General features: G+C 40.1%; 1 protein-coding gene across 1 annotated transcript; it reads right to left on the reverse strand.

Annotated features, from left to right (window-relative positions):
- On the reverse strand, positions 1–26834 carry LOC108705033 (endoglin). Its single transcript, XM_041573262.1, has 15 exons — positions 26435–26834; positions 18183–18316; positions 12252–12383; positions 11890–12067; positions 10669–10867; positions 9079–9205; positions 8809–8974; positions 5901–6034; positions 4185–4319; positions 3623–3658; positions 3123–3230; positions 2557–2727; positions 2226–2292; positions 1162–1263; positions 1–703 (listed from the first exon to the last, which is right to left on the reverse strand). The coding sequence occupies exons 1-15, from the start codon at positions 26487–26489 to the stop codon at positions 585–587; spliced, it is 1863 nt and encodes a 620-aa protein (XP_041429196.1). The 5' UTR covers positions 26490–26834; the 3' UTR covers positions 1–584.
- Positions 26835–26949: the final 115 nt, after the last annotated feature.

Genomic DNA, 26949 nt, shown 5'->3' on the forward strand with positions numbered 1-26949 from the left:
GAAAGTAGAGCAGAATAATAGCATGTTTAAGGATATGCATATCCCAAATACATTTACAAATGAAAGAAACAGAAGTGATTCATGGGTTCAAAAGTAACCCATGATTAGAATACAATAATGTGAACAAGTGGCAAGTAATGCTTTTAGTTTTCCAAATCCTTAAATTATTAGCCAGTGGGAAAACCTTCACTGGGTTTTGGTCTCATGAATGGCTACTGTAGGCTGCAAACACTAAAGCAAGTGCAAATGATCAAGACCCAGAATTTGTTGTTGTTCTTCCATGGCACTGAAAAGCTTGTCGCAGTGCTTAGGCTGGAGTGTGGGCTTCTTCCTTGTCTCTGAAAACATTTGCCTACAACCATCTCTTCTGCTTCCCTTTCCCTGCAAGTATTCCATCATTACTGCCTTTACAAGGCCCAATGTAGGAATGGGGGGAATAGTCTGTTTTGGTCTGTTCACAGTAGAGATCTGTGTTGGGTCTTGTTTGGTCGGAACACCTGTCTATACAATCACTCTTCCTTTGATCTAAGGATCTTCTCAATTGAAGCATGGGTGGAGGTGGGTTTAAGATGTCTCCTTCTATGTTATGCTCTGCTGCTGGTCGAACATGGAGTACTCTGTGTACTATCAATGCTGTGGTTGGTGCTGCTGCTTTCAGAACCTCCAGCTGCTGTAGAGACTGGCTGCATCTTAAAGGACAAACCTAGAAGAATGTAAGAAGACTTAGGTTTGTATTAAATATGGGTAACTTTGAAGGTCATACCCCTCACTGAATTCAGCAGAATTAGAGCAATATAAAGCCTGATTTGGGCCAATAGGATAGGTTAATAACCCCTCAATTGAATTTGCCACATGTATAGCACCAAGGTTTTCGTTTATATAGAAATGCAAAAGATCTCAGATTGGGGGCAACAAAAACCCTTTGGTTGTCTTTTCAAAGCTGTGGGCTTCTTTGTGGGTCCTATCAGAGAACTAATTCATCTGCAACTCCCCAAGGGGGGAAATATACAACAGTTTTGTCTGTCCCTGTTGCTGATCTACAGATGTTCTATAGTTGGTGTGAGCCTGTTGCTTATGTTGATTTCTGCAATGGATGCCGATCCTCAGATAGGCCATGATTGTTAGAAAGCAAAGAATTAAGAATATCTTTAATATACTCACGTGTGCGGGTGTACATGTACCACAAGGCAGCTGTAAGAAGCGCTCCGATCACAAAGACCCCAAAGGTTATTCCCAGTACAGACGGCATGCCGAGACCTGGATCTGAGCAGACACAACGATACAGTCACAATTGGTTTCTGTTTATTTTGGCAACATTTCCCCCTAGCGATTCACAAGTCTTTAATTTGTTTTTATAGTGTGTTTTGTGTGATGAATATAAAATCCAGACAGTGGCTTCCCCTCTTCCCCCTATGTCCCTGGTACATTCCCTCCCGCTTCAGGGGGATGAGCCCTCATTTTCTGTCCCCCTTTCCTCTGGTCTCCTGTTTATTTCGGATTTTGGTGGCTTCCTTCCTCTCCTTCTCATCTCCCCTCCCGCTTGAGCTAAGGTCAATGCACACTCCTTCCTGAGGTCGGCAGTCGGCCCTGTCCTGACTGTTTGTCATCTATGACATCACTTTGGCCTGGGGACAAGGACAGCAGAGGCGCCAGCTGCTCTCTATGGCTAACATCTCCATATACAAAGCAAGAAAAGTCTAGGGCATTCTAGGAAGCCACATATAGATCAGCCCAAAAGTAGTTGGTTTAAAAAGTAGAAAAATGTAAACAATCCTCTCGAGCCTTACGCATTTCGTGTCCCTAAGACGCTTAATCATAGGCTTCAATAAATACTGCTTTCTTCTACCTAGATATTTTCCAATTTACTTTTGGGGGTCTTCGACTGCACCTCTCAAAAACACAAGCTGATGTTCATATTAATTTCCAAACTAAACAATGTTTAATGGACTTTCTCATCCCCCACATGTACAAATATCACATTACAGAATACAAGCCAAACTTTCCTTGCTAGGAGCTTGAAGTTCACCAGCTACCTGTACATTTCGGGAAATTTAAAGGCGTACCTAGTGTTAGAAGTAAGCTTTATGGGAAAATGTAAAAAAAATAAAAAAGAGCAAAATTGCCCGGGTGAAATAAGTCATAGCTACTAATCAGCAGTTTGCACATAGTTTTTTAGGATAGCAAATCACTAATAATTTCAGTAAATGCTTCAACTGATCACTTACTCTGATCTATTGGTCCGTCAATGGTCACGTCCAAAGAGCTACGCAGTTGCTCATAATACTTGCAACCCTATAGATGGGGAGAGCAAAAAAGGAGAAAATGACTTACAAGCAGAGCATACCACTTTAATACAGCCCCTTCTCACATATTTAAAAATTGCAATGTAACAATTCTAGAACTACAAATCCCAAGGTCCCCAGTTGATAGAGGGATTTTGGAATTGAACTATAACTATGCACGAGCCAACATGCTAAGGATGATTTAAGTCTGATTCACATATTCTACCATTGCACAGGTTTTATGAGATAAAGGGAGGCCAAGTGAAACCCTCACCCGTTTGTTGTTTACACAGAAGATGCAGGTCAGCCTTCCGCCACGTGTAGAATGAAGCTCCGTGCTGAAGTTCCAGGTAAGGTTTTTTTCAACCAAAACGTTCTCTTTGACAATCTGTTTTTTTTCATCCACTTCCAAAAAACACTCATCAAGCAAAAAATGCGTGATAACCTACAAGGGAAAAAAACACATATAAGTAGTGATAAGGAAGCTCATTATAACAGTAATTCTTATGAGTATCCATGGGTGTAACTAAAGAGGAAGCAGACCCTGCGGCTGCAGGGGGGTTCAGGAAGTACTAATTAATAAGCATTTTCAACATATATTGGTAAAACAGGTCAATGGGGCTTGCTGTGGGGCCCAATATAATCTAGTTCCACCACTGGGAGGTGCAACATATTGAGTAGAATACAATCTAGACTTATTTATGGAAGTGATCATCATTCAAGAGCTATGGGTCATTACAGGCAACACTCCAGGCAGCGCTATATTAACAACAGATAATAATTGCAGACACCCTAGACTAGGGCAGAACTACTGTAGCAAAACACATGAAATGTTTGTACCTTCACATGGATATCTTCACCAATCTGTAACTTGCTGGTATTCTGGGAGAAATCAAGACTGCGTGACACCAACATTTGGACAGGAATAACGGAACAACTGATTACTTGCTGCAACAGAATAGAAGGATAAAATAATTTTCGGTCTCCTGCAAAACAAAGTTTCTAGACCCCCTCCAGGTTGCACTGCTATATTAACAAATACACCACTTTACTTACGGTATATTTGTATTAATCCCCTGCAGAGATTAGAATCACATTAACACACACACACACACACATACACACTGTATTAGGTGTGCAAAGTGTCTACCCATGATCTCTAGTGACAGGGGAATGTATGGTGGTGAGAATATCTTGCAGAGGCTAAAGTTTGCACAAGGTGTGATGATGGGATAGTTACCTTTTATTGACAATCAACCACCCCATGTTACAGATTTACCCTTTACATGTTAAAACGATACAGTATGGATTCTAACACACACACACACACAAGCACTTACCGGATCCGTTGAGAATTTATCTAATGTCTGAATCACCTGAAAATAACAACAACAAAAAATGTGTAAATGTGTGCATTTTCACCACCTAAAAGTTGTCGAACTTTTTTTTTATTTTCTAAAATTTACACCATGCCCTTTTGTACACACATACGTAATGTAACCTTTATACACAAGAAATTGTGCAATTGGATCGCATAGATCCTGTTAGTGTTTGGGCACAACTTTTTATGTCTCTGCCTGATTTGGCAAATCTGCACAAAGGGTCTATGTTTATCCAATCATTGGCCTTAAGACTCATACTGTAGGGCAGTGACAGGACTACCAAGGAAGGTATGCTTCCTTGTTGGCCACCAATGATTTTGTGGGTGGGGTTGTTATGGGTGACAGGAGGGGGCAGAAATTGGGCAAGAGCCACATGGATGCTCCCATACAGTCTTCACCCAAGGGGATATTTATACCAAGCAGCTGTTATCATCTACCTTCAAACCAAACCAAAGCCCCAAAGCAAATAGGTTTGCCAATAAAGGTTAAAGCAACTTTCAAAGCACTTTCGTGCACTCACCTCGGTCAATAAGAATTGACCGTGTTTTTTCATTTTGCATTTCTCCAATGATGCGACATATAAATCGGGCTCTCCTATCTTTTCAAGTTGGCAGTCAGAGTCTTTCAATGTGATAACAGGCCAAGAAAAACAAGCCTAAAAGAAGAGTAGATTATAATGAGCTCAATTTATATAGAGTATATATACAGCGCTGCGAAATATGCTGGCGCTGTATAAATAAATGTTAATATTATATTTGTTATATTATACTTTTTATATGTATTCGCTGAATCCCAGTGTTTTTTGCATCTTTACACCTGGATAAAAACTATCAGACATTGATATTATCATAACATTAGTATTAGGGTATACAACTACAGTACCTTCCTAAATGAGGCTATACTGTAACCCATATTTGGCGCTAGAAAAAAAAGGATAGTTGCCCACGTTTATTAATTATTGTTAAACTAAGCAAACACTGAACTTCAAGCCTGACGGTATCAAAGAGATAAAATATGCATTCTCCCCAAATTTAACCCTAAATGACTTTCACTGCAGTTGCTTAGCCAGCTGAGGTCAAATCCCAGTATTTTCTATGGGAGGATGAAGACATTCTTTTGGGTATACCGTATATACTCGAGTATAAGCCGTCCCGAGGTACCTAATTTTACCTCCAAAAACTGGGAAAGCTTATTGACTCGAGTATAAGCCTAGGGTGAGAAATGCAGCAGCTTCTGGTAAGTTTCAATCAAAAAATTGAGGGTTTCTGCTGCCATTGGAGGTGCCGGCGTCTGGTTTTTGGATGCCGGCGACCATTCTTGGGCGACGGCGACTATTCTTGAAGACTATTCTTGGACGCCGGCGACTATTCTTGGATGCCGGTGACTATTCTTGGACGCCGGTGACTATTCTTGGATGCCGGCGACTATTCTTAGACGCCGGCGACCGTTTTTGTGCTTGACCCGAGTATAAGCCGAGGTAGAGTTTTTCAGCATATTTTGAGGGCTGAAAAACTCGGCATATACTCGAGTATATATGGTAATGAGAAAAGAAATCATTCATACTTTACTGACCAGCAATCATTTATTCCAAGTAGTCAAAAAACAAAAGAAATTATAGAAATAGTTTGCTATGTTATATTTCCATTATTGCATTGTCCATGAATTTGGCATTGCTTTGACTTTTGCGGGTAGCCATTTGAAGCTGAAAACCAGACATTTCCAACATCAACGGAAACTTGGAACAGCATGCCCGGAAACTAGTAAATGTTACTACTTAGGGGACTAGAGTATACCTTACTACAGTGCTCCAACAGCATGTTTCCATTCACCTGCAAGTGATGTTTACTAGTTTATGTGTGTAATATAAAAATAATGAGCTACACTTCTTGCGTATATGTTCAAGTAGAGTTCCATTGTTTGGGGATTCTTCTGGTTTGCTGGTACAAGTATGGGATCGGTTATCCGGTTTATTTAATGTGTACATGATTTTCTTGTAGACTTAATGTATGGAAATTCAAATGATGGAAAGAGCTGTTATCTGGGCAAACCCCAAGTCCTGAGTATTCTGGATAACAGGTCCCATACCTGTATATCTGATTTATGCCCCCTGAGGATCTGTAATCTGCAGTTAACACAGTGGGGCTGAATTGTTTCTAATAGAGTGTCAGATAATCTTGTTGTGTAGGCATTCCAAATTAATGTTTTGTCTCACGATGTGAAAGCGGTCTTACGTTACCTTTTGTATTCTCTCATTCAGCTGTACCATCAGGTATTTATCCGTGCATCTGACCATTTGCTCACTGTATTTCAGTAACTCGAAACAATGTTTTGCAGTCGGAACAGGAGTGGTTGTGCTCATCTTTGTAGGTTCTGTCAAAGCACAGTTGAAATGTAAAATACCATCCTTTTTCAGTGTTGGGGTGTCTTCACCTTTAAGTTAACTTTAGGTATGTTAGTGAAAGGCTAATTTTAAGCAACCTTTCAATAGGCCTTTTTCTAAAAATTGTTTTTAATTTATTAGCCTTGTTCTTCTGACTCTTTCTAGCTTTCAAATGGGAGTCACTGACCCCATCTAAAAAAACAAAGGCTCTGTAAGGCTACAAATGTATTGTTATCAGGGCTGGATTTACATAGTAGGCACCCCTAGGCCCAGTACCGTTTGTCACCCCTGTCCCCTCCAGGGGGACCGGAGAAATGGAGATTGGCGCACGGGAAATTTAAAAAATTATTGTATCTCCAGCGCATCCCCTGTGTTTTTGAACCAATGTGGGTGTGGTTGGGCAGCATGCTGCCCCCCTAAAATCCTGCCGCCCTAGGCCCGGGCCTAGGTGGCCTTTCCACAAATCCGGGCCTGATTGTTATTGCTATTTTTTAATTATTAGCGTTGCTTCCATGCCCTCTCCAAATTATATTCTAGTCTCTTATTCAGATCCATGCATGGTTGCTTGGGGAATTTGAACCTTAGCAACCAGACTGCTGAAATTGCAAATTCGAGAGCTGCTGAATAAAAAGCTAAATAACTCAAAAACCACAGATATTAAAAAATGAAAACCAATTGTAACTTGTCTCAGAATATCACCCTCTACATCATACTAAAAGTTAACTCAACGGTAACCATCAACCAACTCTGCTAATTAGCACATGAGAGCTGGGAACGGATATCCTCCTAGTCATTTTAGGGCATAAGTCATTACAAGGAAGAAACCAGTCATTTTTGGGAATGGCATTGGGAAAACTGCATGGCATGCCAGGAGTTTAAAACATAATAAGCTGCCTACGTAAAACCCTATGGCACAGACACAAATAATGAGAGAGAGAAACAAAAATAATATACTACTATATGTAGAGACATTTTTTGTTTATGGGCACCTGCCACTTTGATGTTTATGTACAAAGCCTTTGCTGCCAGAAGAATCCACTCCCACAGTAAATGCTATCAACACAAACACTTTTACTGTTACAGCAGCTTCTTGCAAGGGAACAGCCTACAGTTCAGACTGGGGCTGTGGTTGCCAACAAGGGATATAAATCACACAATTACTCATATTACTCAAACACCCCAGCGTTCTCCTTTCTGAAGCATCCAGGGCCCTTGTCCTGTAGGGTGCACTGGAGTGTCATTAGCTGTACAGGGGCCTCTTTTGCTAAGGAACTCTTAACCCCAATTCTCTGATGTGACCTCACATACACTTCTTCCACTAACCTACACCTGAACACTCACTTCCCTAAATCTGCTGTACAATCACCTCATGGCTCTAGCCCAAACTATCACATAGTTAAAGTGGGTTGAAAAAAAGACGAAGTCCATCACGTTCAACCCCTCCAAATAAAAACCCAGCATCCAAACACACACCCCTCCCTACCTTCACATAAATTCTATATACCCATATTTATACTAACTATAGAGCTTAGTATCACAATAGCCTTTGATATTATATCTGTCCAAGAAATCATCCAAGTCCCTCTTATAGTCATTAACTGAATCAGCATCACAACATCACCCGGCAGTGCATTCCACAACCTCACTGTCCTGACTGTGAAGAACCCCCTACGTTGCTTCAAATGAAAGTTCTTTTCTTCTAGTCTGAAGGGGGGGGCCTCTGGTACGGTGATCCTCTTTATGGGTAAAAAGGTCCCCTGCTATTTGTCTATAATGTCCTCTAATGTACTTGTAAAGTGTAATCATGTCCCCTCACAAGCGCCTTTTTTTCCAGAGAAAACAACCCCAACCTTGAGAGTCTCCCCTCATAATTTAAGTCTTCCGTCCCTTTAACCAGTTTAGTTGCACTTAGTCTCTGCACTCTCTCCAGCTCATTTATATCCCTCTTAAGGAGTAGAGTCCAAAACTGCACTGCATACTCCAGATGAGGCCTCACCAGGGACCTATAAAGAGGCAAAATTATGTTTTCATCCCTTGAGTTTAGGACCTTTTTTATGCAAGACAGAACTTTATTTGCTTTAGTGGCCACTGCCTGGAATTAGACAACTTATTATCTACAAAAAACCCTAGATCCTTCTCAGTTAAAGAAACTCCCAACACACTGCCATTTAGTGTATAACTCGTATTTCTATTATTTTTGCCGAAGTGCATAACCTTGCATTTACCAACATTGAACTTAATTTTCCAGTTTGCTGCCCAGTTTTTCAACTTAGTCAAATCGCTCTGCAAAAATGGCATCTGCACAGAACCTACAGTTCTGCACAATTTTGTATCATCAGCAAACATATAAACAGTACTTTCAATGCCCTCCTCCAGGTCATTAATAAACATGTTGAAAAACAAAGGACCAAGTACAGAGCCCTCGGCTCACAAGTGGTCTTAGCGTCACCTGTTGGCTAACCATGCTAACTATGTACATCAATAAAATACATTCTTTTGTTTTACCACTTTACACTATTTTTGAACGGGTTTAAGATATCTGAAAACACGAGACAATTCGAAAGGAAGGCTTATATAATACAGGCAAATTCCTGTGTCCTTTTCTATAGGGTTAGTAGTCCCTACAAGTAACAATGTACTCCTTTCATTGATCCTTGACTCAATTCCTCTTTCCTGTACTATTTTGCCAATGTTATATGTTTGTGCGATTGTACAATTTGCAAACCCAAATTTCTCTGTGGCCTTTCAATGGCACAGTACTCACCACACTGGAAAGACTGGGTGATAGCAACAGCATTTGGAATTTGTAGATACACTATAGTATCGGCGCCTTTATTTTTTGCTTCCTGGATCAGATCCTCCTTAGTATCAGGAAGTGATATCCCTGGCAAGGATCTATCAACGTTATGGACTGTATAAGTGCCAGATGCCTGAAATGGCAAAGACATGACAATAAATGTAAGGATAGATTGCAGCAAGGAAATATCTACTAACACTTGTAGAGCATGCAGTAAATGACGTACAATAGTCTTACCACAATGCCAAAGCCAATGGTAGATCTGACATCCCACTGGAAGCCTTCTTCACTTTTAAGCATCAGAAAGGGATTTTGCTCACATTCAACAACATTAGCTGCTAAGTTCACTATTATGTGTTTAGACCTAGCAGAGAAAAGAAACAGAAAGTCATTCTAATCCACCTGTCCGACTACAAGCAGAGTAATAATACAAGAGATGGAGAGCTATTAGTAAGGTATTCCAGACTCCAGACCATTGAACCAAACAGTCAAATACTTGCCGCAAACATTATTTTTTCTTAGTTAGCGATACAAACCATTAAATGTCCCTTAATTATACCAGATATTATACTATATATAATTAAGGGCCATATTTCTAAGGGTAAGGTCATATGCTAAGATTCAGGGAGATTTAGTTGCCCGACGACAAATCGCCTCTTCTTCGGGCCACTAATCTCCCCTAAAAGCCTTCCAGCCAGCTAGAATCTAAGTCGCCTGCGGGATGGCACTTGGAGCACTTTGTTTTCCAAATTCGCCCAAAGTTTCCTTGTGAGGCAACTTGACATCCTAGATGTCACTGCTCTCCCAACATTCTCCCAGTTCTCTTAACCATTTAATTGTGTAGCCAGTACATGGGGATGGACATTGGGTCCCCCATTCTGGTGCACAAACAAGATTCTGAGATGATGCACGGCTTGTCTTAATAACATCAAAAAGATAGTAGGTAGCACCCTCCATTGATCGAGATATGTAAACAAATTAGTGGTGTGCAGGGTCACATAATATGAGGAATTAAAGAAAGGAAAAGAAAAGTGTGTCCCATGTCATTGCACCTTCCCACTATTTTAACCTGAGATCCCAACGTAGTAGGAATAAAACTTAACTTTTACTTTTAACCGCCTAAAATAAATAGCAACCAAAATATATGTATCTTAAAAGCAAGGTTAGGTAAGGTAGCTGTCCACAATATGGTTCCTGCCTGCTTGCTATAATTATGAATTCCCAGACTGAAGGAAACAAGACTAAAATAGTTTATATAGTATAATTAAAGTTAATTTTGCTTGACTAATGTAATTAAAATATTATTTTGAATATTTTTTTGGGGTGATGGGTCCCCTTTAATTCTACCAGAAAATCATGTAAACATTAAATTAATCCAATGGGATGGTTTTGCTTCCAATAAGGATTAATTATATCTTAGTTTGGATCATTTGTATAAACTGTAGTCTATGGGAGATGGGCACTCTGTAATTTGGAGCTTTCTAGATAATGGGTTTCTGGATAATGGATCCCATACCTGTACTATTCTTTCTATTTATGCCCTCTCATATTCATATTCCAGTCTGTTATTCAAGTCAGTGTGAGGTTGCTAGGGTAATTTTGACACTAGCAACCAGATTGCTAAAATATCAATCTGGAGAGCTGCTGAATAAAAAGCTAAATAATAAAAAACAAAAATAATAAAAAAAAAATTAAAACCAATTGCATTTTGTCTCAGAATATCATGCTCTAGAGATCATAATAAACATTAACGAAAGGTCAACAACCCCTTGAAATATGTACAAAGTATCTTATTATGAATAATGCCCTTCATCCCATGGACTTTACCTAGAATCCTCAATGGCATAGCTTGGCTGAGAAGTAAAAGGGTGGGTCACATGCATAATGTAGGCTTTTTTTTTAACAGCGGAGCTGGAGTTTTTAAATTCACAGCCTTGAATTTCTGATTCTCGAAGCTCATACTCTAGAATTCCCTTAGATCTGAAACCATCCTGCAAGACACAGGGATTAGCCCCGTCACCGAAAGCTGTAAGAGACAACACTAGTATTAACTGTAAATAAATAGAAGGCAATCTCAGATCTAATTGCTTGTCTTATGTAGTAGCTATGGGAAGGTCTTAAAGGAGAAGTAAAGCTTAACTAAAGAAGTAGCTAGAAATGTTGTACATTATGTTCTGTGCTTCTGTACCAGCCCAAGGCAACCTCAGACCTTTGGCAGTAAAGATCTGTGTCTCCAAAGATGCCCCAGTAGCTCCCCATCTTTTTTTCTGCTGATTCACTGCACATGCTCTGTGCTGCTGTCACTTACTGAGATTAGGGACCCACTCACAATATACAGTACATATAGAATATAAATGCCAAAATATAAGGCTGATTAGTAATTAATACAGATAATTACTACATGGCAGCACAGAAACCAGTGCAATTAGCATCAGAATTTAATAATCAGCCCTGTAGCATCAGCTTATATTACAGACCAACCTCATTTTCTGATGGATAATTAGTGACGAGCCCTAAGCTTAGCTTCTCAACAGCTGCTCAGAGCCCACTGAGCATGTGAGTGTCACAGACACTTTCCAAGATGGTGACCCCCTGTGACAAGTTTGAAGTCCTGGATCATTGCTGCTATTGACAAGCTGAAACTTTAGGCTGGTGCAATAAGTTCAGTATATAAAATATGGCATGTTTAGCCATATTCATTCTTAGGGTTTAGTTCTCCTTTAAGATGAGTGTAGTTATACATACTGTTAGGAAACCAGCACAACTGATATTGTGAATAAAACATGCTTTATGCCCGTCTTCCTAAGTATGCTACCTTATTGAGACTCTTGTAGTTGACTATATGTATTTTGTGGTCACACCCTCATTGCACCCCCGCCTAATGGTTTTAAAAAATAGTGGTGAGCACAACTTTCCCTTGTTTGTTATATCTATATATCTATATATCTCTATCTATATCTATCTATCTATCGATATATATTAATACTTCTTTATATACAGCATGCACCCCCCTCCCCTGCATTCTCTTCTGGAAAGCAAAGCACTTACCTGTCCCCATGTTTAGATAAACTTTCCCTGGATTATTTAGTTCTCCGAAAAATGTGACTTCCCCATATTTGGTCTGAGCCCATTGTAAAAGCTCTGTACTTTTACCCATCAGAGATTCTTTAGTCTCATTGTAATGCAGTTCTGATGGCATCTTGTTTACATGAGTGTTCTTTGGATACTTTGGGAAAAGAAGAGGAGAAATGTTGGCTACAGCTATTTTTATGTGCATAAAAAAAGCTTTACAGAGATCAAAAACAATCACAAGTGAAATGTTTGTAAGGACACAAGTACAAATGGGGTTTAGAGTGCCACGTGATACACGTATATAGAGAGAGAGTGCATGCATGCACCAGGATACTCACATGAAGAACTAGTGGAAGTTTAGATCCACTGACACTTAGATTAACAAAAAACGTGTTGGTGTTTATAATCAGAACCCAGTCTCCATCTTTTATTTGGGAATCCTGCGGTCTTCTTACTTTCAGATCCACATACTGTAAAAAATATAAAAAGGTCTATGGTATGTTGAGTAGGGACGTAATGCATGTAATGTAAATACCAGTATGGGGAATCACATGTGAGTTCTATACCCAGCCTCCCGCATGACCCCATAGGGGCGGCTAAGTATGCCACCGATCCTAATGCTCGATAGTCCTCTTTACAAATGACATAGCACCATGAAATAAGGTCTCAGAAATTCCTGGAATGGATCGATCAGTAGGGTTTGATTTTTTTTTTTTCAGTTTAAGCCCCCTTTCAGGCCTTACTTTTGGTCACAGCCCCCTTTTTTCTAGTTTTCAAGATATTCGTAGTTTTTACACTGCTAATATAATGATTATGAGACAAAAGCGGTAGCACCACCTGCTGTTCAGTTTAGCTGCCTGGATACAGTCGTTAGAAAATGAAGTTAGTGTAGAAAGGAAAGTCTTTGTTTATTTGATCAGAAAATTACGTTTTTGAGCAGAGAAGAGAGGTCTAAGATTTCTCTGGTCAGTTCTAAGCAGAGCAACTTTTTATAGACTGTGTCCAGTACCTATTTTACTTTCATTATTCTAGCAGTGTAAAATTGTTCATTTAAATAGCAACAGAAGAGCTTTCTGAGCAATGCTATATTCATTTGTTTTGTGTTTCCTTTAATGCAGCATTCATCTTCATGGACATCAATACAAAAAGCAATATAGTTATGTCTTCTAGTCTAAAGCCCTTCTCAGATTAATGGACATTACAAAAAAACTACAGGATTGCCTACCCCGTAGCCAGAGTAATGAAAGGCTCATGTTTTTACAATAAATAAAGACTATGCACTTAAGGGCAAGGCCAGACGTGGCGTTTTTGCAGCTTTTTACGTTGCATTTTTAAAAAAGAACAGCCAGGCGTAAATACACCACTGAAACCACATGCGACTGTCAACATGTGTTTTTCAGCAAGTAGGATTCTTTTCCCAGCATGCACTTCTCATTGAATTTGGACGCCATATTGAAAATACGCTGCGTACTTACGTAAAGTGTATCCTGTGGTGGATTTCCATAGTGCGTTTTCCATTAGTTCCAGTGGTAGTGCAGTTTATGCGTATTTACGACTGGCTGTTCTTTTTTAAAAAACGCTGCAAAAACGCCACGTCTGGCCTTGCCCATAGTCATTCCCAATAAAATAGTAAAATATCCAGATCTAAAAACCGCATTCATCTATCCACACAGATTATCAATGGGACCTAAGGGGTAAAAAGGGTCACCGGGTTACCAGGGGCCACAGGGACTTGGTACCTTGGTGGGATCCACCAGAAGTCCTGCATTGTTTGTGGCCACAATTCTGGCTGTATTTCTGTCTGGTGCAACCCTAGGCACCAAGCTGATCATATGGATGGGGGTGTATACAAAGGAAGGACGGGACCCCTTAGCAAAACTAGGGACCATGAGTCTTTAGTTATGCCACTGGGTTATTAGGGCTCTTACACACGGGCGGTTTTACCTGCGCTCCCCTGTGTTGCGCTTTCTTCCGTTCAGCCACAGGGGAGCGCAGGAGTAGACGCACCCAATCATTGTGAAGGGGGCTGTACTCACACACATGTAAGCCATTCACAATTCAAAATTGTAACTGAGTTATTTGTAATCACAATTAAAACCAGTAAATGTTTACTTCTCCTTTTCTTTTCTCTGGTTCTGAACCTTGAAGCAGAAGCCAGCTCTCTTTTTATCAGCTGGCTTCTAAAATAAAGTTTTGAAGGCCAGGAAGAAGCAGTGCAGAGAGCTGAAAGGGACAAATAAATACTGCCTTTAATTACATTTACAAATAACCACTATACTGGAAAGCTGGTAATAATGACATTTTCTTCCATTATGCAAGAAAAAATATGCTCAAATCTTTAAGGGATTCTATCTTGCTGATTCTATGCTCTCATGAGCTAATCAGCAACATTTTTAAAGGGATTGTTCACCTTTGAGTTCAAGTATAATGTAGAACAGTGATCCCCAACCAGTAGCTCGCGAGCAACATGTTGCTCTCCAACCCCTTGGATGTTGCTCCCAGGGGCCTCAAAGCAGGTGCTTATTTTTGAATTCCAGGCTTGGAGGTGAGTTTTATTGCATTAAAACCAGGTGCACTGCCAAACAGAGCCTCAATGTAGGTTGACAATCCACATAGGAGCTACTAAATGGCCAATCACAGCCCTAATTTGGTACTCCAGGAACATTTTTTCATGCTAGTGTTGCTCCCCAACTCCTTTTACTTCTGAATGTTGCTCACGGGTTCAAAAGGTTGGGGATCCCTGATGTAGAACGTGAAATTGGTCTTCATTTTTTTTATTATTTGTAGTTTTTGAGTTATTTAGCTTTTTATACAGCATCCCAACCATTTCCAGTTTCAGCAATGTCGTTGCTAGGGTCCAAGTTACCCTAGCAGCCATCCATTAATTTGATTAAGAAACTGGAATAGGAAAGGGCCTGAATAAGAACATTTAGTAGTAAAAATGAGAAAAAAAAATAATTATGTAGCGTTACAGAGCATTTGTTTTGTTAGATGGGTCAGTGACCCCCATTTGAAATCTGGAAAGACTTAGAAGGTAAATAATACAAAAAACTATAAAGAAGGAATAATAAAGACCAATTGAAAAGTTGATTAGCATTGGCCATACTATAATATACTAAAAGTTAAAGGTGAACCACCCTTTTAATGAAATTAATTATTATTTAATTAAATTAAGATCAACCTGTCTCTGTTTTATAAACTGATGAATGAATAGCATTTAGCTCTCCTTTAATGTTAACATTTTCTAAAATACATGATATACTCTCTATTATTTGATGAGTCTTGTGATTTAAAAAATAAGATCCTATCTGGGAAAAGGATGTGGAAAAATTCAGATAATGCAATTTTATGATGAGACCCAGGAAAAGCAATATGGTTTACTGACAGCACAAGAGGAGAGATTTCATATCATAATATGAACAAAGCACAGTGGAGTCGACATAAACAACAGAAATTTCAGGAAGGATTTTATGTAACATTGGGAAACTTACTTTTCAGTCAGTAAAAATTTCTTAGTAGAAAAATGTACAATTTCTTTTTATTCTACAAATTTTGGTTGGTGGAACTGACTGCTTGATAATAAAACAACCAGCTATCAGTTGTTACGTATCCAAACTGTCGGCTGCTGTTCCAAAATTGATTTCACACTAACATACCTCCCAACTGTCCCGTTTTTAGAGGGACAGTCCCTCTTTTGACAGCTCAACCCGCAGTCCCTCTTTGTACTGGAAAATCACGTTTTTCTCTGCACTGAACAGCCAGAAAAATAAACAAAGTTTCTAACAGAATTGGCTTTTGGCAAATTTTTTTGTCCCACCTTTTATTTCCAAAATGTTAGGAGGTATGCACTAAAGCTGGCTATACTTGCCCAGATTGGGTCCAGGCATCTGGAGGCCCTCATGGAGCTTTTGGTATACAAAGTATCTGTCCTTTTGGTCTATGTACCTATCAGACAGCCAAAGTATGGACACCTTTACAGAGCTGTGCTGGATTCAGGGGCATAACTAGAGAAAGCAGACCCTGCAGCTGCAGGGGGCCCAGGAGGTATATGGGGCCCCATGAGGTCCTACTTTATAAACAATCACTTACTTTATAAGCAATTTCAATATTTATGGTTGAAACAGGACAACCTGTGGATATTTTGGGGGCCCTAAAATAAATTTGCTGTGGGGCCCATGATCACCTAGTTATGCCACTGGCTGAATTGACAAGAAGCAACAATCCCAAATACGTAAGGGGCAGGGAGACAGATATCCAGAGTGATTTCTGACTGGAGAAGCCACATGCACAGGGCCGGATTTACATAGTGGGAGCCCCTAGGCCCAATGCCGTTCGTCGCCCTTGTCCCCTCTCCTTTATTTGTGCAAATTTTCATCATCAATGGGGATTGGCGCATAGGAGATTTAAAAAAATATTGTGTCTCCAGCGCATTCCCAGTGTTTTTGAACCAATGTGGGTGTGGTTGGGCAGCATACCGCCCCCCCTAAAATCCTGCCGTCCTAGGCCCGGGCCTAGGAGGCCTTTCCACAAATTCGGGCCTGCACATGCAATTCAGTTATTGTTTGTTATTTTTTATTACTTATCTTTCTATTCAGGCCCTCTCCTAAGCATCTTCCAGTCTCATTTTCAAATCACTGCCTGGTTGCTAGGGTAATTTGGACCCTAGTTACCAGATAGCTGCTGAACTTCAAACTGGAGAACTGCTCAGCGAAAAGCTAAATAATTGAAAAAAAACAAAAACTCACAAATAATAATAAAAGGAAACCCAATTGCAAATTTTTTTCAGAATATCACACTCTACATCATACTAAAAGTTATTTTTCATGAAGATCAACTTAGAATGCCATGGTCCGCCTAATGCTACAAGTTCGTTTTAGGGTTCAGTTTCCCTTAATTATGATGACAGACACCTTTTAAAAACCTCTCTCCCCTATTTTGTGCACCCTCATGAATGAGACACCTCTGTAATGTTTTCCATAACTTGGCAGGATAATAGTAAAGAATCTCTCTTGTTATGTGATGGTGAAATCTTATTTCTGTTGGTCTCCCTGTATATCCCTCGCTGGATGAGCATGTGGAATTAATCATGTTTTTCCATCCGCTATTTGTTTTGTCCACAAGTCTTATTGTATGCACTAACTGGAGCCAAAACATTTGTTTTTAATTGCATTTCTTTATTTTTAAAGCAATAGCCAAAAGGCAGAACAGAGCAACAGTTTAGTTCTGAGTCCGTAAAAATTCCCTATTTCACAGTGCGAATGTGAATAATAGAAGGTCCGTGGCCTTATTCACTTTATCTTCATATCTACCCTTTTTTCTTTCTTACATTGTAACTGAAGCAAAGCCAACAGGGTCTTTCCTGCCCTCTTACAAAAGAGGGTGTTTGGCCGGCAAAATGACCCCATGGTTTTTGCGTTCCACAACGACAAAGTGTCGCCCTCGATGATGCCGCCTCAAGATCCGACTCACTTTCTATTTTTGCCTCCAGGCAGACATTGTTTCCCGTCGACTGAATTAAATCGGCAACTTCTGCTTCACTTCCAGTAATTCTTCTCTACACCTAGAATGGCTTATTTTCCCCCCACCCAGATCTGCATGCTCTTTGTATACATACACACTGTATAACCCAAATGCACACACTACACCCTGTGCAATCAGTGCCTTTAACTTCAGACTTCATACCCACACTCATACCCACAATTCTTCTTAACTAAAAGTCTGTGTAGATTATTTTTGGCAGACCAGGGTGCACCTAGGTATTTCTACCTTTAATCAGAGCCCCAGGGCCCTAAATGTAAGTTCTTTATGTTCACAGATAGGCCAAGCAAAATAAAAAGGCCAACCTTATTAGACAATTTCTGACCGATCACCTGAGATTTCATGAAAATACACCCGAAGAAATTTCTTTTCAACTTATGGTAAGCAATGCTACCTTGCAGCGCTGGGCTCTTCAGTTCATTTCCATTCAGGGCACTATCTGCAAGGAGTGTGCATGTTCTCGCTATGTCTACATGGGTCTCCTCTAGGTACTCCAGTTTCCTCCTACACTCCAAAACCATACAAGTAGGTTCATTGGCTGATGATCAAACTGAGCACAGTGTATGAGAATGTGATCACGACCTTAGATTTTAAGCTGCACTGGGGCAGCGGCTGATGTGAATGATGTGTAATCTCCATAAATCACTATAGAATATGTTAGCGCTACATAAATAGAGTAATTTATCGTTAATAATAACAACAATATTTTCAGACTCATGCCATGTACTCACCATATCTGTCTGGATATTTAGCACATAGACCTGCTTTTTAGACCCCTGACTCACGCAGCCCCGGATGGTGCTGTCTGATATCACTGTGATGTTTTTTATATCCATTGGTGCACAATTCAGATAATTCACTGGATCTGCAAGTGCAAAACATTAATGTTAGCCCAACAATAAAGAGGTGTATAGTAAACAAAGGATGAAGATGGGAGCATGATATGGGAAGGAACTCTCCACAAAGCTTTGTCCTTACTCCAGAAGATGCTTCTAAGACTATGAAGACTGTTCATGTGTAGCATAAAGTCTCCACACAATTAAACATTACTTTTTTTTTAGCTTAAATATGGGCCTCCCCCATGTTTCCCCACTACGTAAGGTAATATTTATTCTCTGTATACTTGTCCTGGCTGTATGCAGATCACCAATAGATCCCGTGGTTTTTAGGAAATCTATCCAGGCATTGGATTGCAGCAATGAGAGGCATCTGGTATGTAGGATTTGTATCTCAGCTACATAAACCATTGCCATGTTAAAAATACTTATTTTAAATATCTAGTGCAGTGGTCCCCAACCAGTAGCTTGCGAGCAACATGTTGCTCACCAACTCCTTGGATGTTGCGCTCAGTGGCCTCAAAGCAGATGCTTATTTTTGGTTGCACAAAAACCAGATGCACTGCCAAACTGAGCCTCCTGTAGGCTGCCAGTTCACATAGTTCACAAATTGCCAATTGCAGCCCTTATTTGGCACCCAAGAACTTTTTTCATGCTTGTGTTGCTCCCCAAATTTTTTTATTTTTGAATGTGGCTCACTGGTAAAAAAGGTGGGGACCCCTGATCTAGTGGGACCCTACTAAGTCTGTTTTTACCCTGAGACCTGACACAGATAAAATCCCTATCTGTCATCCCCAGTATCTATAATAGGAAGAGATCTGGAACAATCCCTTTTGTCTCCGAGATAAAATATCAATCCCCATGCAATAGGACTATTTCATAAGCAGTCTTGACCTCCTCTCTGCTCTCAGAAAAGACAACGGCAGTCAAAACACCCTTCCCCCTGAAATGGTGATGACCTGCGTATGGCAGGTACTGGTCAGTTAAATGGTTGGGGATCACTGAGGAACACTGTCTGACCCGGACCCAGAACAGTACATGGGTCAGGGCCACAAATTACAGACGTAACCTTTGTTAGGTCTGGTGCATCCGTAGTGCAAATGGTTGGATGCATAGATCTAGATTGCAAGCAACCACCATCATGTTTTATGCATCTTTGTGTGTGTGTGGAGTTGTGACCTTGACATAGGAAGGACAGTGGCACTCTGCCAATATTCTCCATGCAATAGTAGGGACAATCTGATTGAGTCACAATCTCATGTCACTCAGCAGTGGGAAGGGCCTTCTCGTGGAACTGGAGTTCCCCTTTTGTTCCACCACGTGCTTCACGGTCAGTCAGATGCACCGGTTCTGTGTTGTATAAATAGCCTCTTGCCCTCGGAGTGTGTGGGCTGCTTCCTGCTCAGGGCTGGGGAAAGATGCCTCCAAGTTTAGCATAGATTAATAGGAACTTTAATTAATGATGGGGCTTACAACCAACCCCCATGCTGGGTCACAGACATGAGACCTCACTATTGTGCTCCATTTCCTGCTGGCAGCATAAACATCCCTTATCTGGATGCAACAGGCAGTCCCTGTATACAGCTTTTCTCCTCCCTGGCCCTATGCAACGGGCTGTTGTATACAGGTACATGAAGGACAACCATGGGCATATATGTACTGCATTGAATAGGAAAGGAACAACCCAACTGTAGCATCCAATCCAATTTTCCCATGTAAAGGGCCACCTCCTTGTGTTACCCCATATTATACAAATATAATGTTGTAAAGAAGCCTTTAAAGCCAATGAGCAGGATCTGTGGCCATAAAAAGGCCTCAGATAGACCTATTCGATCTACAAGTCTACAGCTGGACTGACATGCAAAAGTTAGAAGTTACTGGGCCCCTCTCCAAATCATTTTAAGGCCTCCCTAAACTTTAGGAATAGGGTATTTTCCATGAAGCTGCTTTGTATAAACAGCGCTGCTGTAAAATAATCAGTATGATATAGAGAGTGATATTTTGAGACAAATTGCAATAGTTTTTCATTTTTATTTATTGAGTTCTTTAGCTTTTTACTCAGTGGCTCTCAATTTCGCATTTTCACCAATCAGGTTGCTAGAGTCCAAATATTGATTTGAATAAGAGACTGGAATATGCATAGGGGAGGGCCTGAATAAAAAGATGAGTAATAAAAAGTAGCAATAACCATACATTTGTAGCTTGTTTGAGCATATGTTTTAAGATGGCGGTCAGTGACCCCCATTTGAAATCTGTAAAGAGTCAAAAGAAGGCAAATAATTCAAAAACAATAAAAAAAAAGAAAAAATGAAGATCAATTAAAATATTGTTTAGAATTAGCTATTTTATAACAAAGGTGAACCACCCCTTTAACGATAATAAAAATTGTTAGTTAGCCCCCATGGGACCCAAAACCTACTTGTCCCCCAACATTTGTAGTGCCTGCTTCCTCCATAGTTACGCTTCTGCTTTGCACATACATAATTATTCTTAGTAGATTTTGCTGGGATACATAATTCAGCAACAGCTTGAGAGTTACATTTTGACTATTCCTGTATTTGAGGAATGAAACATGTTGCAGGAAGTGACAGGAGTCTTGGGAATTTTTGTTTCTTGGGTAACTGCATTGAGAAGGCTGGGCTCAGAACTTGTGCCGCCTACCAGTACCCTTGTAGGACCTGCGTCACTGACAAGTTGGCACCACATTATGTCATTATCAGATAAAGTCGCACAGACGGGTGCCGGGGAGAGAGGCGCTCGTTGGATCAGATAGGAAAGAAAATGTAGAAGGGAAGTTCCCTAGAATCAAAAATAAACACAGCCTCCTCCTCCCCACCAACACCAGCATCACACTTAGGATTCTGAGCCACGACGCGTCTCAGAGTCTCCCCTCAACTAAGAGCCCGGCTGCGAAACAAGTAAATATTCACAGATGCAGATAACTGCATAATAGCTGCCAACGTGGTGACTTGCTGCTTAGCACTACTGCCTTGTATCTCTGGGTTTCTGAGATCAGTTTCAACATAGGGCACTATCTGCAAGAAGTTGATTGTAAAGTCAGCTGGGGTAGGGGTAAATATCAATGGTGAACAATCTATGTAAAGCACTGTCTAAGGGCAATGGCAGACGGGGCAAATTATAGCATTTTGCCACTTGAATGACATAATGCTCTAAATTGCCCCTACAGGAACCTGAATGTAAATCCACTAGACCAGGGGTCTCCAACCTTTTTTTTTTTCCGTGAGCCACATTCTAATGTAAAAAGAGTTGGGGAACAACACAAGCATGGAAAAAGTCACTGGGGAGCCAGAAATGGGCTGTAATTGGTTATTTTGCAGCCCCTATGTGAACTGACAGCCTACAGGTGACTCTTTTTGGTAGTATATCTGGGTTTATGCAACCAAAATTTGCCTCCAAACCAGGAATAAGCCCCTGCTTTGAGGCCACTGGGAGCAACATCCAAGGGTTGGTGAGTAACATGTTACTCATGAACTGCTGGTTGGGGATCACTGCTCTAGACCACAGTCACATTTCTGAGTGTATTTTCAGGGTCAAGGTGATTATCATTCAGGGTGGTGCATTTTTTAACAATCTTGTCTCCTGGAAATGGCTTGGGTGGTAAAACAATTGCAGCCATCCTATTTGCCATTGTCCTAAACAAAGCAATATAAAGAAAGGTTAATAAGAATAATATGTTCCCCTTGGCCCAGTACTACACCACAGTACATGCGTATGCGTTGGAGATAAGTGTGAGAGGCGACGGCAGCACACCATGATACACCCCTGAAAAATCCCTTTATATGTGTAAAAATAAAAAAACTAATTTTATTTCAGTGGATGTCTTTGTGTCCTCTTAAGGCTCAAATGGTGAATGGGCATCTAGAGAGTTTAGTATATGATATATAGAATGGGCATCTAGAGAATTTATTATATATTATACAGTATATGTGCTGTAAAATTGTCCCTAGCTTTTGCACCTGACCTGTAGCAACTTTACAAGACAAGAATGCAGGGTGTAACATCCACAAACTGGGTGCATTGTGCCATTTTTTGTACTGTTTAGTAGGTCACCAAGCCTACTAGGCCCTGGAATTTCAGGTACACAGTCCTAATAAATATTCACTGTCTATGGCATCTTACAGCATTTGCAGAATCCACAGATTTCTAAGTCTGGACCTGGAGGTCATAAGTCCCGAATATCAACTTTGGCCATGAACACACCTCTCCATCACAGCTGCATGTTTATACAGTATCCTCTCACCAAAACCCAAAAGTGGAAGATAAAAATATTAAGACACATGGTGATAACAAAAGAGAAAGGGGAGGGAAAACAGCAAAAGAAAATACAAGGCTTAAAGAAAGGGCAAAAGAGCATAAAAATATGTTCTATATTAGGGTCAAAAAGAGAGCAAGAGAGATAAAGGCTAAAGGGCAAGAACATTACAGTAGCTGTCAAAAGAGGAAACGTGAAAGGAAAATCAGCTGACTTAAAAGAAGATGAAGCTGAAGAACATGAGATATATAGGATTTGGAGAGGAGATATGTGTTGAGAAAGACTGATAAATGAAAGGCCTGGAATAAAAGAGATCATAGATATGTGTGTCTGAGACAAAGGAGAGAAAACACTGTAACCATCATTCGGAAATAGTTGTGAAACCAGGGTGCAGGGAGAAAGAGAATTAATGTAGGCTTATGTTAGGTGGCAAGAGGGCCCAGCTCTTGCCTCATAAAAACAGCACTGCTAAAACACTATGTGCTACATTCCAGAGTGCATAGACCAGTGCCCTTGGTACAAAGTATAGGGTGCAATGAAAAAAAACATGGCTGTTTGCAGCTGTTCTTTGCACCCTGTAGTAAATGACTCCTATAGTCTGTGTTGTGGTCTGCAGCATATTTGGTGTAACAAATTATTAGCGGGTACCAGAGTGATTGGAGTGGTGAGATCGGATTTCACACTGCCGATATTGCACTACACACAGTACAGTATTGTGAAAAAAGACCTAATACACTGAATAAAATAGACAGCAGAGAATGGACAAGACATTTAGGTATTCAGTAATACAGCTAGAAGTTATGGACACCCAAATAATATACATAGGCCACCTAACCCTATCCCCAAAATTTTTACAATCATCCAATCCGCACACTATTTAATTTGTTGCTGTTTTTTTTGTTTTTTGTCTTATTAACCCTCTGGGGTAGAAGAGGAAGTAAATGGAATTAGAATACAGGGGAAACTGAGGGGAACAAGAAGATGGAACAGGAAGACACAGAGTACAGATGTTTATTTTAACTTTCTAAGGTTAAAAACAGGCTTTAGATTCTAAAGGTTTCAACGAGAAAGTATGGAGAGTACATTAAACCGTTCCTTTTCCTTACACAACAGAGCCCTGGAGAGTTTGGCCAGACCTCCCACACCTCGCAGCCCTAGCTAGAAACAGGATGGAGGAGCACTTCAGCTCTATGCAAATGTTAACAGGATGGAGACAGCCAGACGCTGGGACACGGCACTTGGAATAAGCCACCAGGGATGGAAGAACCGTTTCAGTCACAAAGAACTTGCTGCATGGCCTCTGCACCTTCACCCCATTGATCAATCCAGGAATGGTACTGGCCAGCTTTGGGATGTGATATAAGATGTCCCCCAGACCCCCATTCTGTAGTCCAAACATTTGGAAGGGACCCACAAAGAGAATATAACTGGAATATGTTTTTTTTTTTTACCATACTCTATACAGCAGTAAGGTCCTTATTGTTTAAAACAGTTTCCATCTCCTACATGCCTAACGAGCTATGCTATGAGAGTGAATGGATAATATGGATTAATTACTATTTGCTATTGAATTGTACCAAGATGGACCTGACAAGACCAGGCTCCATCCTGTCTCCAACCTCCTCCCTATAATCCATTTTGCCTGTTTATCAAAGCCACTCAGCTGCCATATTACTGCATGGAATATATCAAAGTGATTACATTAAATTTGATGCACATTTGGTTTAAGGTTTGCAGATGGCAGGCCAAGTTAAATGGCTGACCTGATCAACATCTGGATTTGGTTTGTGATCCCCAGGAGTTTGTCAAGCAATCCACAGGCAGGCTGCATACTGAAGTGACAGTAGCAAAATGCTACCAGCTGGGGAAGAACAAGAAGTTGACCTGATTTTGTTCCTCATTAGATACAAAATGCTGACAAATGGAAAACAAGCATGGATTTTTATCTCACTGGTGACCTATGGGTCTATAAGGTTCTGTAGTACAGTGGTGGGATATTTCATATACTGTACATGGTCACATGTTAAAGAATAAAAGACAATAATCTTGATCCAGCTACCCCATGCAGAGACTAGTATTGTTCCATCTTTCCCATGACATGCTACATTCCAAGCAGCAAATCCAGGGGGTGTAATAAATGAGAAGAATTTAATCCAGAGGACGTGGAATATATTTCAGAGCCTTGAGGAAACCCCCCCTTTTTGGTTCTCACAACATCAAAAACCATTATGAGCTAGCCTTTTAAGGAACTGCTGATTTAAAAACATCTCCACATCCAAGCCTGTAGACAATGCTGAGAATGCAGCCATGCATACACCACAGCTGGATTACCTAAACTGTTGCTGAAGTCCTAGCATCCACCAACCAAAGGATTTCACTTTTCTGGGACTTGTAGTCCAACGACTATAGTGGGGCATCATGGCATTACATATATTAAAAATATGTACTAATTCTAAAACATTCTATATTAAAGACTATACCTTGGCAAGTATTATGTTTTCATATTATAATGTAACTTTAATGCATTGAAAACATAATACTTGTCAAGGTATAGTCTTTAATATAGAATGTTTTAGAATTAGTACATATTATGTAACTTCATATTATAATGTAACTTTAATGCATTGAAGTTACATGATCTTGTCTATATGTTCATATAGTAGTTAGGGTAAAGAATACATATAGTAATTACTTTAGTATTGCCGTGCTGTTTTTTCCTCCGGGAATGGATAAATAGTTAGCATGTGATAAAAAAAAAATTGTAGATGAAGTGTTTAGTTCCTGTTATTTTACTGGTGTCAGCTCCTACTTTGCATATTGGCCATCTGCGTTTGGGTGTTCACTTTAGGTCAAGGGTAGGTTATGGAAGCCATCTGAAGTGTTGCAAAATTACAAGACCCAGCATACACTTGAGCGTTTATCCAGGCAGATATATACAGCTAATATTTCTTTTCATCCTTACTAGTGTCTTCTTTGGGAAATGATTTTCAAGCAGTCACCCCCTACTTTCCAAACTACAATTTTCAGCATCCCATCAGGAGAGCCACAGGTTTAAGATCATCATTGTAGGATCTTTTCTCTTTTTGACCTCAATAAAGAAACACTTGATTCATTTTAGAAATGCGTTTTTGATTATAAAAGTGTCCACAATTAAGTCATAGTCAAAACTGTAGCAATTAAATGAAACCATTTCAAGATCAAATTAGGGGAAAACGAGGAAGGTTTTGGTTTCAGGTAGGCATACACCAACTCCACAATATGTTTCTGTATTCAGCCAAATTCCAAATCCACAATAGGTTTCTGGATTGAGCCAAATTCCAAATCCAAAATTTGTGGATTCAGTTCATCTGAAGTTTCATGAAACAAATATTTAGGACAGAAAGGACATTGTGAATTAGAGCTCCAGGTATCTATTTCCCAACAGCTGGAGAAGACCGTACATAGTACTATAAGAAGTTCTCCACCTCTGTGCTCTAAGAAGATGTTAAAGAGCTGCTTCTAACTTTATAGCTTTGCTTCTTCTCTGGCAACGGGGATCATTTACTCTTTTTGTTGTGTCACAACAAAGAATGTGAGGACAAGAGACACAAAAGAGGCAATTGATATCAATCAACCTGCTTTTGAAAGAACGTCTACCTTTCTACACTGAAGCAAGAGAAGTCACTACAAGAACATAGAATGGTCTTATCTTGAAATCAACCACATACAATTAATAATCACTTGGACAGAGACGTGAGGACAAGAGACACAAAAGAGGCAATTGATATCAACCAACCTGCCTTTGAAAGAACGTCTACCTTTCTACAAGAACATAGTATGGTCTTATCTTGAAATCAACCACATACAATCAATAATCAATTGGACAGAGACTTACTTGTGTGTCCCATGGTGAGGCAGAGAACAAAAAGCATTAACTGTAATGCTTTCATCTTGCTGAATCTCTTCTTCCCGTTTCTAGGGCACTTTTTAGCCTGTGTCCAGTGGTGTCGGCTTAGAATAAGCTCCCTGCAAGAGGCAGAGTGGTATCACAGCTGGGCGGAGAGGCACAGGGTAAGGCTGAATGAAGTAGTCACAGATATCCAGATTTTGTTCCTCGTGAAAGGACTTACTGGTTATAAAGACAGAGGGAGAGAGAGACAGTCAGACAGATGGAAAGGAAGTCTGTGATTCAACTGATGTGATAGGAGATGAGGAACAGACAAATGTCCACTTTGCTCTGCGCTGCACAGAATACACTCAGCACTATTAGCCCTCTGCAGGAAGCTGATGGGACAGAGGGAGGTCTTATACAGCTGTAGATCACTGGCCCAGGAGGAAATGCCTTATACACAAGTTAAAGTTAAAAAAAATAAAATATTCTCAGAGGAACACACATACCAGAACATGGGC

Source organism: Xenopus laevis, chromosome 8L (assembly GCF_017654675.1).
Source record: "Xenopus laevis strain J_2021 chromosome 8L, Xenopus_laevis_v10.1, whole genome shotgun sequence".
NCBI lineage: Eukaryota > Metazoa > Chordata > Amphibia > Anura > Pipidae > Xenopus > Xenopus laevis.

What these genes read in the sequence shown, in the direction of transcription:
- LOC108705033 (XM_041573262.1), bottom strand. Translation starts at nt 26,489, where the DNA reads ATGAAAGCATTACAGTTAATGCTTTTTGTTCTCTGCCTCACCATGGGA. An exon ending in TAAATATCCAGACAGATATG is followed by an intron (nt 12,384 to 18,182) that starts GTGAGTACATGG and finishes TATTTTTTACAG; the next exon opens with TATGTGGATCTGAAAGTAAG. An exon ending in CCATTGGCTTTGGCATTGTG is followed by an intron (nt 8,975 to 9,078) that starts GTAAGACTATTG and finishes TTGCCATTTCAG; the next exon opens with GCATCTGGCACTTATACAGT.